Source organism: Ixodes scapularis, unplaced genomic scaffold, assembly GCF_016920785.2.
Source record: "Ixodes scapularis isolate PalLabHiFi unplaced genomic scaffold, ASM1692078v2 PGA_scaffold10__122_contigs__length_95168666, whole genome shotgun sequence".
NCBI lineage: Eukaryota > Metazoa > Arthropoda > Arachnida > Ixodida > Ixodidae > Ixodes > Ixodes scapularis.
The window spans coordinates 19,088,955-19,105,844 of record NW_024609836.1 but is presented as its reverse complement, the minus strand read 5'-3'; the positions used below and the strand labels follow the sequence as shown (position 1 = coordinate 19,105,844).

The following is a 16,890-nucleotide window of genomic DNA, read 5'->3' as shown; positions in this document are numbered from 1 at the left end:
GTTAGTAACCGATATTCACAGTAATCTTAACTTACGAAAACAAACAGACGCTCTCTTTATAGACTTTTCGAAAGCTTTCGACCGTGTGCCACACTACAGACTTATAGTAAAATTACAAAACTTAAAAATTAATGCAACTGTAGTTAATTGGATAAAAATTTTTCTCGCGACTAGAACCCAATCCGTACGTCTAGGTGAAACATCTTCACAATCCTTACCAGTTATTTCAGGCGTACCACAGGGTACTGTACTGGGCCCATTGCTCTTCCTTATTTATATAAATGATATCGGTTATCGCCTGAGAAGCTGTGTTCGTCTGTTTGCTGACGATCTTGTTGTTTATCACGCTATTTCCAGTGAAGATGATTGCCGAACATTACAAGAAGACCTATCCCTAATTGAAACCTGGTGTGCCGAGTGGCTTATGTCCATTAATCATAATAAATGTAAATGTGTATCTTTTTCTAAATCCCGTAATCCATTAGATTACACCTATCAACTTGCATTCCAGCCCATTGAAAAGGTTTCATCGTTTAAATACCTTGGCGTGCACTTAAGCTCTGACCTTTCATGGAGAACTCATATTGAACACATAACTTCCAGTGCTAATAAAACTTTAGGTTTTCTAAGACGCCATCTTAGTCAAGCTTCACCGAAAATCAAACAGCTGTCGTACTGCACCCTTGTTAGATCCAAGATGGAATACGCTTCTACCATTTGGAACCCCCATCAGGCTTACCTGTCCGACATGTTAGAATCAATCCAAAACCGCGCAACTAGATTCATTCTTGCTGACTACTCACCCACGAGCATCTCTGCCCTTAAGGCTTCTTTATCACTACCTCTCCTTAATACTAGACGCACCGTAGATAGATTATCCTTTTTCCATAACCTGTTTTACAAGCCCTGGACTGATCATGAATTCTTCTCTTCAGCCAGCCATGTCTCCCTACGCCGTGATCATTGCCAGAAGATAGAAATGCCATTTGCCAGAACCAACATTTTAAAAAACTCTCCCCTTTTTTTGTGTATACGGGATTGGAATGCGCTACCTGAGTCCATTGTAACAATTACAGATCATACCTTGTTTTTAGCAGAACTTACTAAGCATATGATTGTATAATGAAGATATTGCACTGTAAAATAACAGATGTTCTTTCAACCTATTTGTCCCTACATTTGATTTCAACCCTTGAAGTGTTATATTGTGTTTTATGTTACCGCCCTTATGTAATGCCCCCAGGGGCCTTTAAGGTATAATAAATGAAATGAAATGAAATGAAATTTGTTTTCGCACCCCAACGAATCATATTTTCTCAACCCCCGGCATTTACCCTTTCCAGTATGTTATTTAGTATCGCGAAATGCAGAATACTTATTGTGAAATTGACGAATAAAAATCATTCCGAAACTAGAATTCCAATATACCAGCGCTTTTCAGTGCCGTGACGTGTATGGTCGCAGGCTTGCAGGTCGAGCAGGCAGTCTGAAAATTGGACTATGCCGAGCATCTGTTTTGTGCTGCAACGCGGGCGCTGGAGCAAGAGTTTCCAAAGCACTAATTTGACACCATAAAACTCCTCGGAGTCAGTTAGGAACAAATCCTATAGTCCAGAGAGAAACCCTTGCCTACCGCCGGCGTCTTTTTTTTTCTGCCAGTAAAGGCTTTAGTTTGAAAAAAAAAAAAAAACACGATAATAACTAAAACTGTAAGTTGGATAACTTCGGGGAAAAAAAACTTATTTTGGCCTTATATTTGGAACAGTATTTCAGCGATATCTGTTGGTGTGTTCGAACTATTTTCAGACAAGTCGAGAACGATGCATAAATGCGGATGTAAAATAATTGTGCGCGAGCATGCATGCAAGCCCGTCGACATTATTCCGTTCGTACTGTTCGGGACCGTACGTGGAGATGAGCCATTTTTAAAACAACTATTATGAAACTGAGTTGGCACAACATTTAAATGTCGAAATCGTCTATTGTGTGAGATAGCTGAGAAGGAAATGTATCGAGCACACTGAACGCCAAAATTCTCATTAACACTTTCTACACACCAACCCATTTCCTTGCCACTTTAAATTCGCTTCTATACTGACTGAGTCTTTAGCAGGGCAAACCAAACTCACGTTTTCAATAAAAGTATTTGATTTGTTTTGTGTTGTAGCCGTATATGTATTTCATTTGAAATATATTGATATTTACGTCAAATTTGATTTAAATATAATTGATTCAAATTGAACTTAGATTTCTTTGATTTTGGTAAGACTGATTTACCGATTCCCGTGAGGAGGGCGTAGTCGAGACTTCCCGCCCGCCGTGCCGCGAAAAGCGAGGCAGGAGGTCAGCCCTGGCGTCCTGCAAAAGATGAAACTTTTTCTAACCTTTTTTTTTTTTTTAAGGTAAAGGCCCCGCCTGCGGAGTAGCTCAACTTGCCTCCGCCCGTCAGAATATATTCGCATCATGCTGTTGTATTGATCTTCGTTGCCTTTTTATGCCAATACTAACGTATACTCAAACAAGAATCGTCAAAAAGAAATACGCGCAAAGATAGGTGCTAAAACGTTGGTCGACCGCAGCTTTGCCCTGCGAAAATGGCGACAGCGGAAGACAAGGCCAAAGGAGGGGGTGTACAGATGCGCAGGAGCTTAGTGGGGGAACATTTATTGCGCGACGAAGGGAGCGTCATCGCGTCGTCTGCTTTAAAGACTTGTTTTCAAACATTACTCGTGTTTTGCGAAATCCCACTTTGGCAGTATCCAGTTGCTACGCGTATAATGTTGGATGATTTGAGAAACTTCCACCGCGCTTACCCACTTACTTTACGGATCACCGGTGGCAGTCGTGAGTGGCACCCACGACACCATCCATGACGGCTATGAGAATGAGCCACGTCGCACCTCCATCCTCAGGTACGTGATGACACCATACCATGCTCATCGCAGGACGTCCTGCAGCTATCGATTATGTTCCTTCGCACATTGTGGGCGAAAAATACTTTTTTTTTTCTCCGCTTCTTCGGCGTTTGAAGCAGACGACGAGGACGACGACAAAGTTGCGTGCACCGTTCTTCGTTTCATTGTGTCACACCATAGTGTCCTCGATACTGACAAAGCCTGGCAGATTGACACGAGACGCGGCCGCCGAATGTGAAAAGAGAGCGGAAGATAACGGATGAGAGGAGAGGAATATAACTGACGCCCCGCTGCGGCGAGACGCCGAAACACACTTGTCTCGAGCGGTGGAATGTCCGCTCGTGCTCATCGCGTTCCTCGCGCTACCACTTCTTTTCTCGTCGGGTTTGAACCACCGTGGTTTGAACAAGGCCTCAGAGAAGCGCGCGAGCTTCGGGATCTCAGAGGTTATGTTTAAAAACCATGTTTCGGGTCATCGCCGGTGCAAAGCCTGTGCGCTGAATACCAGACTCCCTGACAGCTGCTTTGTGCTACCGGACCTTTGCGCTTCAAATCTGCGAACGGGCACTCTATGGCTCCGTCGTCGAACTGCCAGGCTTTGTGAGTATAGAGAAGGCTATGGTCACACTTATATCCCCTCCGCTCGGTGTTCTGCACTTGAAGATCGATTGGCCGGTACCACGAGCGACAGTTCCAAAGTATATACCAGCCGCACGTCCGTCGCAACGTCGGCCCGATTGTGCGCCGCCATCGCGTTGTCCAGCCTGCGGTACCTCGCCATAATGAGAATGACGTGTAGGACACTAAATGACCAGGGGTTAGGGATACAAAACTTTCCGCTGGCTGAACGACGGTACGGTTACCGGCCTGCCTCCCGAGTCCCGCCTGCCTCGTCCCAGTAGTACATGTGCGTCCTTTGGTTTATGCAACGTTTTTCTTTTTCGATCAAGGCATTTGCTGTTTCTTGAATTAAACAAAAATGTGGTTAATATTCTTTTCTGTATTAATATTGAATGTTTGCCTTAAATGACCCACTATATTGAATACATTTGGTACACATAGTTTGCACGCCACGTGACCATGAAAAAGAGATTGAGCGCGACTGAAACTCGTCGATACTCGACCGGCTGTTTTCGGGAGAAAAGAAAACGACTTTCGAGCCGCAAATTTGTTCTAGGTAGTTGGGCTCATACAGGTCATGTTCAAATTAAAACCTAGGTGAGATTAAGTACCTTGCCTGTCTCCTTTTAAGGTCAGAAAATGTACAAACTGGTTTCGTACCAAAGGGAAACAAAGCTCTTCTCGTAAACGACGTAGTTTTCGTCGGAAAGGTTCCGCGATAATACGCGGGTAGACCACGCGTGCCGCTGTATCTGGCGCGCGAAAGGAACCTACGGTCGTCCGCGGTGAACCGCTTAATTCGGCGTCAACTGGTTGGCGGTATCGCTTTCTCCTCGGGTTCGGCCACCGGAGTCGACGCACAAAAGGGAGACTTCGTGCCACGGAGCCATTTGGCGGCCGAAATCTCGAGGCGCACAGAGAAGCAAAGGCAAGCCCTTCCTTCCCGAAGCGGGGTGCGTGATCCCGCGCCGAGGAAAACTTTAAACGCGGGCGAGCGGCGCAAATGACCGGAAGCGTCGTTATCACTCACTCCACTGTTGGAGCGCCGATTTTGCGTTTGTTCACTCGCCTGTCACGTTGTTTAGAAAGCCGCCTCGACTTGTTTGCGGTGCGGTCACCCGTGGGAAGAGGTGCACTGCCGGAGACGCTTTTGCTCGCTCAAGGCTATCGCCAGCCAGACCTCCTAAGAAGATCCTTTCGACGGAAAGGAGAAAACAATGTCATGCACCAGGGGCTCGGATGAACAGTGAACGAACGGAGGAGGTGAACACGCGCTTTGATACTCGGCGTCAACTATCTTGTGCTACGTACGTTTCCAAAGCTAGCCTAGCTTCCACAGTGCTCCAACTCTGCCAAAGCTAGTTAAGCGCGCATAAAAATGAGGCGCAAAAGGGAAAGCCATGTGCTCTGGCAGCAGTGCGGGACTGCTGCTGCACAGTGGAAGCTACGCTACCTTTGACCATAGAAAGTTCTCGTGGACCGTTTCGCCACGTCCGCCACCCTCTCCGGAACGAAGACGCCACTACAGCGCATGCGCGGCGCTAGCCTTGCCTGCAGGAGGAAACAAAAACTGGAGGTCGCTTATGGTGGCGCCCACCCACAGCTGCTGCAAAGCGTCTATAGAGAGATATGATGGATTAGATAGCGCAACACGACAAGGAACAACAGAAGAGGGAGACAGGGCAGAGCGCCTCTGTCCTCTCTCCCTCTTCTACTTTTCCTCGGGTTGTCGCGCTATCTCGTTCATAGTAGGTTCTGCCGACAAGCCCAACAGATGATGTCGATATGGAAGAATACGCTAGGGCATTGCCGTTGCGCCCTTGCGTTTTAAGTTTTCTTGTTTGCGTTCTCCTATGTCATCTCATTTATAACGCGCTCCAATGAGCGCAGGAGCGAGGCATCGGGGCACATAATTAGAACATAGACAGAAAGAAAAAAAAAGAAGACATTGTGCGCAGCAATCACATGTCTCACACGTTGCGTTGAGTAACGATGACATCTTAGGTGGATTCGTTATGACTGAACATTTAATTGTGGTTTAAGAAACCAGTTAAATTTGAATGTTTGAGCAATAGGGCTGTCCAAAAAGTTTAATTCTACAATATATAAGCGCTCAAATTGTGACAATCCGGAGAACAGATGAACCATCATACACTTAAAACGTAAATTAGAACGCGGCGAAAATTGGCAAACGCTTACGCTACCCGAAGGTGAAACACTGCGACAGCTGAGGTTCGACGTCGGAGCCGATAAGATGTCACTTGGGAGCAGATGACTGAATGAACGGTAAAGGTGTGAGCGCGCACCACAGATTTGGCATAGGCGTTTCGCATTAAAGCCAGTAACAAACCGGAAGAAAATTCCATGGCGTTTTGGAACGAATGAGGGCTTATAAGCAAAGAGAATTTCATGAACCTGCAAAACACTTTTAGAGCGCAGCTCTTAGGCGCCCGTTTCCGGCTTGAGCGGCGTCGCGGTCGGCGTAACCGCGAGGTCACGTGACCCCCAAGGTCACCTCAAGGTCACGTGACCCCAGAGGTCACGTGACTGCCAGAGGTCACGTAATTCCCAAGGTCACGTGACTCCCCCAGTCACGTGACCCCCAAGGTCACCCCAAGGTCACGTGACTCCCAGAGGTCACGTGATCCCCAAGGTCACGTGACTCCCCAAGTAACGTGACCCCCGGAGGTCACGTGACCCCCATCCCCGAGGTCACGTAACCCCCTCCCCCCGGTCACGTGACACCCCCCGAGGTCACGTGGCCCCCTCCCCCCCGAGGTCAGGTGACACCCCCGGAGCATATTCAAGAATGAGGGGAGGAGGAGAGGGAGGAGGAGGAGGGGTCTACCCTCCCCTCAGTACCCTTCCCTCCTCCTCCTCAAAAGCTGCGCTCCAATTCGGCGTTACCAGGGAGTTGTAAACGGCTTTCACTTTTTTTTTTGCGCACAAACGAGGACTGCCTCGTGGTAATTGAAGAACACATCGAAAATCGCACGCCCAAGTCTGAAATTCAGGGAACGACGAAACTGCATGTGTATGCATGAACCGTTTCCTGCCGTTGATGTGGCTGCCTGAACGTCTTATGCAATGCTATTGGACACAAACTAACATCGCATTGTGGTCATTGAAGAATACTTTCAAAATCGCGCACTCACGTTTCAAGCGTTGTAGCTCCACCTTGTTTCACGTCCGTGGTTTCGCCCGCTTAGCACCCACCTAGCTTTATTGGTTTTATCGCCCGGGAACCTTTCTGGCATGATTAGTAAAAACGTTAAGTTTTTATTATTTTATTGTCAGCAGTCTCATATTTATGTTTCTACGTGCCGTCATGGTGTAACGTCACGACGTATTGTCATGTGACGTCATGATATCACGTGGCTCACAATGTCACCAGACGGCATTAGTGAGTTTTCGTAGACGGCGTTTTTCCCTCCGCTAAAGGGGTGTCCAAACAGGACACTACAAAACCCGCGACTACGGCAAATCGTGCCGCGCTCTGCTGCGATCCGCTTCCGGCCGTCGGAGGGAAATTTCCGTCCGTCAATTCTTCCCGGGGGGAAACTTCCCTCCGTCAAATCTCCCCCTCGCTTCCTTCACACGGCGGCCTTGCTCTGCTTATCACGTGGGTCTGGAGAGCCACTCACACGCTCTGTTGGCTGTCGGTCAATTGCTCAAGGCCTCCGCTCACAATACGGAACCGCATCGGACGCCATCACGACGAAAGTGAATCTCGACAAAGAAAGCAGATCCGAGGCGGGCGAAGCGCACCCTTCGACGCAGGAATGTCCCAAATCCACCCGAAGCCGGACCTCCTTGGCCTTCGAGCCGAGGCGACGGCGGTACGCGAGGGCGTTGGCGAGGTGAGACAGACGCAGGTGGCGTGTGACGTCAATCTGAAGAGAAGAGCAGTCGTGATCGTAAAAATTTTCACGACTCCTGCAAACATTTTCACGACTCCGACAGACCGTAAAAATAGAAGCGTCCGCTTCAATTTTCATGATTTGTCGGAGTCGCGGGTTTTGTAGTGTCCTGTTTGGACACCCCTTAAGCCCTCCGCAACCAAGAAGCCGCTACTGCGCCAGCGCGCTGATGGCCTTGACTGTAGAGTTCCGGGTATCGAAGCCGGCTACGGAGAGCGTTGCGGGGCGGCGAAAACGATCTGCGAAAACTCCTTATTAAGTCCCGTGCTGTTACTGTCCAACGTGACTTGACATGACAATGTCGCGTCCTGGTGGCAGCTGTCGCCAGGTAACAGAGGACGTGATGCGCGCCGTGACGTCAAAGATGCGTTGAGCGGCGTGACGTCAGCGGCGAGACGTCAGTGTGGAATCTTTTGGCGGAGTGCCGAAAGTGACCCGCGTTGATGTAGAGCGCGGTAGACGGCGCGAAATCCGCGAAGTGTGCCACTAAGTGCTATCGCAGCAAAAGAACAGGTCCATTGATTGTGACGTCATAAGCTTGTAGTGGGACCTCAATAAACAAATTTTTGAAGCAAGGAAATGTTATTTCTCAGGGACACTGGTTAATTTTCTTAAATATGACCCTAGACGACTTGGCATCATTTAACTGAAAGAAACGAACCAGTAGGACAAATACAAGTTAACGCTGCTGTCATTATCAATCCTGGAATGATTGCGAGTCGGTTCAATGAGTTCTCTCAGGCAGTGTTTTCTGGATGCCAGTGGCTTTTACCATGTCCCCATCTCATCTTATCATGGCATAGTTTCCATGCTGTTATCACTAAAATCCAAATCTAGTTTTGGGCCAGACCACATTCCAAACATGTTTCTACGAGGGTATTCAGAGTCCTTAGCCCATTTTCTTTTTATCAACTTTATATCATCATTTTGTTCTGACTCACTACCAGATGATTGCCGGACTGCTCAGGTAGTTCCTGTGCTTAAGAAAAAGAATCACTTAGCTCTTGAGGATTACCATCCCAATTACTTACTTTTCTCGTCATGCTAATTGATGCAGCACATTATCTGCAGCAATATTAATCAGATCCTAGATAGTCAGATTTTCCTAACCCCATTCCAGGATGGCTTTCACAAGGGACTATCTACTACAACCCAACTGGCCGCAACGATTTTTGAGTTCCCAAATTCTCGCGAAAGGCAGCCAAGTTTACGTGTTATTTTAAAATTTTAGTGATAACTTTGATGAGGTACCTCGTGCTCACTGCTACTTTTAGCTGGAAATACTTGGTTTGCCTCTTGGATTTGTTAAATGGGTTGCCGCCTACTTATCGACGCAATCTGTCACCGTCGAGGGTAGCACTTTTCCAGTTCTGCCTGTCCCGTCAAGGGAGCGTTTTAGGCCCGCTTTTATTTTTAGTCCACATAAATGATGTTGTATCAGTCATTGATGCAAATGTTAGCATTCACCTTTTTGGAAACAATTGTACTATTTTTAAAGAAGTCATTTCGAACTTGGATCAGGTTTCATTAGATAATAGTTTGCAATATATTGTGTCATTGTGCGATAATTGAAAAATGGAGCAAATTGCTATGAAAACGGTACCCTTACACATTTCGAATAAACAACAACCGTTCGAGTATGTCTCCAAGATCGCTGACTCTTCCGTTTCACTAGTGCGTGAGTTTAAGTACCTTGGTGTAACTATATATGACAATCTTTCGGGGTCTTCTCATATGACAAATATTTGCTCCTTGGCATATAGAAGTTGGGTTTCCTTAAAAGAAAGTTAAAGAAGGCTCCGGTTTTAGTTAGGTTACACGCTTATACCTCATTGGTCAGAGTCAAGTTGGAGTACGCTAGTGTTGTTTGGGACCCTATTACTCAAAAAGACATGACAATCGGAGATGGTGCAACAAGGAAATTTTCAGTTTATTTATGGAAAATATGGAAGGTTGGATTTACCTACGCAAATAATGGAGGCTAATGGTATACCGACACTGTAGTTACGAATGAAATTTGAGCGACCTAAATTTTTGTTGTCTCTACAGCAAGACCAACTGCGCTTAGATTCTCTACATATTTTTCAATTTATCATCAAGGGCAACGAGACATAACATCAAAAGATCTCATCTTTGCGCGTACTAACATGTTTAAATTCAGCTTCTCTCCTCTCTCTATTAACAATTCGACCTCATTACTACTCGAACGTTTTGTTGAACTTAATTTTGTTCAAGAAACTGAACGTCTTGCTAAACATGGTTGCATTAGTTAATTTTTTCTTTATGTTAGACCATTCTGTGACATGACACTTGATGGTTGACATTTCTCCCTGTTTCTTTTTATGCCTCTATATTTTAACTGTTCTTTATTGTTTCAGTTAGGTATATATAGCCGTGCCTTTTTATGTTGTTTTGTTATTGTTTTCGGTTTGTACCCCTCTCCTACCTGGACTTACTTGGATCTGCAGTAATGACCTTATAAATAAATAAATGAATAAAATAGTCGCTGACATTTAATATATTAATTAATATGTGTGTTATTCCCAGGGAAAGGTTGATAGAAATGTTTAAGTACTGTTCAAGTATAACTAGCATATTATTTAGCTGAAAACAAAATTTCCATGAACTGTTTTAGCAATACAAAAAAGTACGTGAAAATGAAGCCACTCCTATATTTGCACTTCTAGCAGAAATAATAAAACAAAAAGGGGTCGAGCACATTCTATGAAAGAATGGTCTGTGTCTTGTTCTCTTCGTTTTATTCTCTCTACTAGACGTATACTTTACCAACGCTTTCGTTACGAATATAACTCGATATTTGGTATGTGTACGAAGTCTTCAAATGACATGGGCATTTGAGGGCTTCTGACGTCATCAGCTTTTGAAGTCTCACCAGGCGGCACCCTCCCCTGTCCCAATGGAGCGAAGCCTGTCGTCTGTAGTAAAAATCTGATGGATAGGTTCCCATTGGCTGGTGCGCATCGTAGTTTCAAGGAACGAGGCTCCCATTGGCTCTCGCGTGGCGTAGTTCTAAGGAACGCCACCAGAGATGCCTTCTCCATGGTGGCGCAGCGCACGCAGCGGCCCGGCCGCCGATAAGAGGGAGCGGTTGGCCGCAGAGCCCGCACGGACAAACTCCGGAGAGGCTGCACGGCCAAGCTCAGAGCGGCGCGGCCACTTCACGAGAGCGCGCGCTCGGCCGTCGGCCGCTACCTCGGCAGTAGCGAAACGTGGCCGTGCAGGCCACTACACCGCAGACGAACTAAGGGAGCAGAAGAACGACATTCATGCTTTCGCATTCACAACAGTCATAAGAAGTACTTAAATGTCCTCAAAATATTTCTTCGTTTTTTTTTCTTTTTTTAAGTGTTGAAGATTTTAATTAACTTTACGAAACTTTGTGGAGAGAGAGCAGGTTTTGGGCGCAAATCGTGTCATGAAAAAAAAGAAAAAGGGCGGTTGAATTTATCGTGGTGTCGACGCTCTGCCTGGCCAGGGTGAGCCGCACAGGGTGGTCGTCAAGCCCCGGAAGATCAACGTTCTCAATTTTGATATCCGTGTCAGAGGCTTGCGGCTCCATGCATGACGTGGCTGTTTTGCTGCATTGAATACAACATATTAAAAACCTACATCATTCTAACTAGTAACGTCATTGGTGCCTTTTTGGGTTGCTTGATCTATTGAACGAAGACACATCTGTGTATCGTGTCGCGATCGGGACAGCGTCGCGATCAGCCTTCTAAAAACTGCCGGGCTATTCGCGAATGACTCGCTAACACAGGCACGTTTAAAAATGTCGCCAGATATTACGTATTTTCTTTCGTGATTACGTAGAAAAAGTAGTCCGTCTTTTGGAAGTGATTGTACTAAGCGGCCATGTTTCTCGTCAAGCGATATTTCCAATGCGTAAAACGCCAATCCACTCTCCGACGTCTATCTCTGGGCCCACCGTTTGCGCGAGGAGTTTTCTCTAGCTTTCGCAAAAGAATATTAACTTTTCATAGACCTTAAACCAGAGCTTAGCACTGCTAGCAGGAGCTCGTGCCGTCACGCTAACGATGAATCGAGCTCGCATCCGCCATCCGCAGCGTACGATTTACGAAAAGCCGACATCCCGGTCGCTTGGTGCTCCGCTGTGGTAGAGCGGAGCACCATTTCTATTCTAATGCGCCAGGTTTTCGCGTTAAAACAGCATCATGCACGAACGGGTCGGCCAGAATCATAGGGCAGCAGTATGATCAAACCGAACATGGTTCTTCGTTCGTTCGCGAGAGGGCGGGCGGGAGTTGGATCATATGTCGGAGGCCAGCCACCAACGCCGAGCGCAAGTTCGTCTGCCTCTTGCGCAGGGGTTCCACTGACGTCAAAGTGCCGAGCTCTGATTGGCTCTGACGGAGGGATAGCGGGTAGATCTCAATACTAGCGGCCTTGAGGTCTACCCACTATTCTTCAGATCGGAGTCAATCAGAGCTAGGCAAATTTTGACGTCACCGCAACCCCAGCTCAAGAAGCAGACGAACTTGCGCTCCGTATAGACTTGGTCCGAAATCGAAGCGATCCTAGCGGCCTAATGCCACACAGAGCTTCGTGGATACTGTTCGGCCACTAAGTCCCTGTTTCACTTTGCTAACCTAACTTCACAATATCTGTCACGACCTAATGCAGGGCTTGCATTTTGGAATATGCGACTTGCCTTAAATTTATAATACTTTAATTGGTGTCTAATGATACGGCTATAATGCTGGGGCACTTTTTTCCGGTTCACAATGTGCCGGAGTTTCTGGGCAGGTAAACACCAGGACGACTCTGTCACATAAAAAAAAAAGTATATTGTGCCGCACGTCCTGTTTCATCGTCTCTTCAATGTCTTAGGCTTCTTAAATTATCCGTGACCCGGGAGGGTCATACTGCAATGTGGAGCGGTAATCAGACTGCCATAGAGGTATGGGACGCGACAGGCCGATCTCCTATGCCTCGCTAAGCCTAGACAGGCCCCCCGCCTCTGGGGGAGAGGGAGGGGGGGGGGGGGGCTGTGTTTCAACGAGGGATCTGAAGATGAATGCGTGGAATGCGAGCGAGCACTGCCTTCATTTATATGCAGTGCTGAGATGCATTACTTTGTCAACGGGGCGATCAAAACCGAAGCCACGCCACTCCTCTCAATGGTCAACAAGAAATGCTCCCATAACGTAGTGCGCGCAGTGTTGCGTGCATGCTTTTTGGGAAGTAATCTGTTGGACACACACGAGTGCTGAGTCAGTGTGTAGCTTTTCTACGACTCGAGGAAAACGTACGAAATTCGGGGCTACGGCCTTACTGTCTAGAAAGTGTTAGCACGGCCCTGTATTCAAAGGTGCCACTCCAGCGATTTTTTAAGGTCGCTGATTTGCCTCAAGATCGGCTGAACACACCTATAGACAAGGCTGCACCAGTCCCCCAAGTATTGGGAGAAAATTTTTTTTTTTCAGGAAGTTAATACTTTTTTTTTTTTAATTTCATTCTCACCGTGTTTCTCAGACCGAGTACCGACAACCCTCAAGTGTGACGACATAAATGGCACAAAGTGGGCAGTAAACCGCGTTCCCAACTGGCTACAAGATGTTTGATGGTGAGAAAAGGATGATTGGAAGCTAGTTAATTCAGTGTGAAGCAGGGAAAAACGCTCGACATCCTGTTTAAGACTACCTGCGCCACCATTTGTGACGTCCCCCCCCCCCCCCCCCCCCCCCCCCCCCAGAGAGCCCCAGAGAGCGCATGAGAATTTGAGTCTTGGTTTCGGCATCATCTTCATTTACAACTTTCGCAGTAGATATTTTGAAATTCGAGACGAAAAAAGCATACCGTGAAGTCTAAAGTCCGAGTATTCAGATAATGCAATTTGTTTGGGTAGCTTAAAAAAACGATCGGAGTACCCCTTTAAGGTGTCATAGCTGTCGGACAATCGCCACTACAGCGAGTACACCACATCTATTGGCCGAATAATAACTGTATCTTGAGAAAAAGGAAGACCGATAATCCTTCCCTCCCTTAGGAGATGCTTTTGCTACACCTTCTGTTGTTCCTTAACCACCCTCGTTAAGATGTTGGGCGTCCGTTATTTCACGCCGTTCCATCTGCATTTTTTTTTTTTTTTTTGTAAGCGCGATTGAAGAAATGGTAAACACACGCGTGACGCAAGGTATTCTTGGCGTTTTCAGTACCCGCTTCGAGAACTCAAGGTCGCGTACTCGGACAAAAGGAGAAAGTGAAACGAAGAAAAAGTAAACTAGCATCAAAAGCCGGTGTCCTTACCGTGCCTCGTGCGATTTACCTGTTCGGTTTTGTCGTCGCGGGTGGCGTGGGAACGGAGAGTTTGGTTTATTATTCCTGATTTACATTTCACACAGACCCTGCCTGAAGCGAATGGCCTTGAAGTCGCAACGAAAAACAAATTCTCTAAGAAAGCCGGTGTTGTTGCAACCCGTTAAAAGTACGAGGCTGGCAACACACTTCCTTTTTTTTTTTCTTTTTACTTTATTGATGTTCATCGACTCTAATAAATACGGCGCAGCCGTTCCAACTTTAAACTCCTCAGGGGTGGCGTAAAGTGCCTCCAGCCGATAAGGCAAATGTAGAATCATTCTCTCGCAACTCCCTCCTACATATTACCCTGGAGCAGTAAACTTCAATGACAAATTTTATGCCGCGCATTTGTACGTTTCTCTATAGTAATAAATTTTAAGATCACCCTAGGTCAAGCCAGAGTAATGCGAAAATTCGGCATTCATATTTCCGGCCTAACTGTGCCACCTACTCTTGCGTGTGTAAACTCGTTTGACACGACTCGGGAACAAACGGGTGAGCCTAGAAAATACACCCCGAATGATTGCTGTTCAATTGCAGGTTCGTAAAATTCTCGAGCCCTTTCAAGTTACCATACTTCACCAGGTTACAGAGAGTGCACGTTCGCAAATTCATCACTTTCGTTAGAAATGCTCACATGTAACCTTTAGAAGCACACTCTTTAATCGTTGGCTGCATACAACCCTTCGTACAGAGGTTACTGTAGCGTTTTAACATGGACCGCGTAGCACTAACTCGCCACTACGCCCTCAAGGCGCAGTCCCGATGCTCATACATTATACAAAAGACACGCTGTTTGCTGCACGCATGATGATAAAATTATCTAGACAGGCGTCAAGTATATTCGAAACAGGGTTGCTTCGTGCACATGTATGCGTATCTACAGACGGTTTTGTACAACCATTGTCATACAAGGAAGGCCTAATATAGTGTCTGCAGGCTGTATTTTGTATGATGTATTTATTAGCAGTGTGGTCGCGGCTTAAGGGATAGGCGTGTGCTAATACTTTCTTACAGAACACGCCTGTAGCCAATCACGCCGTGCTTGCAACGGTAGGATTGGAAAGAAGGATCGAGTTTAAAATAGGATTTCTGCTCAAAAATGCTGTGCGGGTCGATGATCATCAAGTTGCACTAGCTCACTGCACACTAGATTTACCACATTTTCTGACGTACAATTTTTTTTTATTCTAGATTTCCGTCGGTGCTTTATCATCAACGCGCCATCGCGGAATCATTAGATGTTAACGCAAGCCGACATTAAACGGAAAACTAGGCTTCCGCTATGTTTTGTTTTAGTTGTAATTTATTCTGGCGAATTCTTTTTTCTTTTTTCTTGCGACGAGTGCTTTTTCTTGACAACTTCACTCCTGCTTATGGCTGGATTCGTTCGAAGCAAAAAAAAAAATTGTTACGTTCACTAGGTTCTAGGGGTGTGACGTCCAGTTGTTATGAGGCAACAATGCGCCAACTATTGTTTTCCTATGCGCTCACAGCCAGTTATCCGTAGTTTCCTTTCTTTTCTTTTTTTTTACACTGAATAAATCGATGGCCTTCACCCGATTTCGACTCCCAGTTAAACAGGGTTTTGACCTTGACAGAGTGTGGCACTCTCTATGTAATTATATCTCTTCCTCTAGGCCAACAAAAGATTTTAATAGCATTGGCTCAATTTCAGTTCAAACCTGGAAAAAGTGTACAAAGATATAACGGGAAATATCACACTTTTGTCATTTCTTGCTGCATCTGTGCATACTATCTGCACTTGCAGTAAATTACCTTTTCTCAGTGTGTTTTTCTTTCTTCGACACTGCCGATCGCTTGTACTGTTCGACTGTTTATTTTCTTGGGGGGAAAATGAAAAATACAAGGTCTAAATCATTCCTTTACCTCTTATCTTTTCAGGTACCTGGACTCCTCGATGGTCATGTGAGTGTCTCGTTTGTTTCCACTTTTTCTGTAAAAAACAGTATTTCGAAGTAGCTTCTTCATTCACGTTTTTCAACGATGGCGCCTTATTTACGTTCTGTGTCTGCATTCCTGAAACCGAGGTGTATGCTGAGTTCTTTCATGTTCAATTATCTCTCTGTCTTTTATTCAATTTTCACAGGTAAGAGTTGGAGAAGGGGTGTTGCATAAATAAGAAAGGGGAGTTAATCCTCACGCAAACTATTATCGTACACAAAAGAGAAATAGTCGTGGAAACCAAAGGGGAAAGAATGAAAAACTTCAAACAATAGTCCCATCCGGCCAAAACCACCATCATCATATATAATTTTCCTCTTACACCAGTACTGGCATTAGTTAATAGAGTGCTTATAACAATTGATTCCCAAGACAGCGCGTACATGCTTTATATACATTCAAGTAAATGGGATATGTTAAAATAATATTTTATTCGTGTCTAACAGATAGGAACGTCACATACCTTCAAGACAGATGAAAACCCACTGCACAAGTAAAACCACCTTGGGCGTCTCCATCCACTTTTTGTTGTTTCTATCTTCATCCCCCACCATCTGGTTTTCTAGGCTGCTCAAGGCCAATTCACACGTTCGCGACTATTTAGAACCGTGTGCCCTATCATCTTAAAACCTCTTACGACGAGAAAACACACTGACACGCTGGCGCCATTACGCGGTGAGGCTGGAACTGCATTTCACTAGAGCGATAGTTTTGCGCCATTTGCGAAATCATATCTAAGTACTACCAATGGGAAAAGGTCCTTTGTGACATTGACGCGTTATAAATTTTCAAGCCAAGAAGGAAAGAATGATGCGCGGAAAATGTAGGAAATACACGGGACTTCCAAATCCACCCGATAGGTGGTGCCAGTCCCTTCTCTCGTCGCAAGAAAGAGATTTCAAGGTACATGGTCCTAAGAAGTCGCGCGTGTGTGAACGGGCCTTTAGTCAGAAACATTTGTCAGCCTCTGCTACGCAGAAATATACGGAATGGGCTAAGAATACGTCCATTGGTGAGATACCCGCTTCTACGTCTCTGCGTCCCAAACCGAACCCACGTTTCCCGAGTGGACTTTATTCCGGGTAGCTAAATATCGCGACGATCTTAATCCGATTATTTTTAATCTG

General features: G+C 45.9%; 1 protein-coding gene across 2 annotated transcripts in view; it reads left to right on the top strand.

The window, feature by feature from the left end:
- LOC8053863 (protein trachealess) overlaps positions 1 to 16,890 on the top strand; it is a 521,715-nt gene that overhangs the window by 99,742 nt on the left and 405,083 nt on the right. For both annotated transcript variants that reach the window (XM_042287481.1, XM_042287479.1), the window contains exon 3: positions 15,704 to 15,727. In XM_042287481.1, the coding sequence (XP_042143415.1) occupies positions 15,704 to 15,727 (24 nt within the window). The remainder of the gene's footprint in view (positions 1 to 15,703; positions 15,728 to 16,890) is intronic.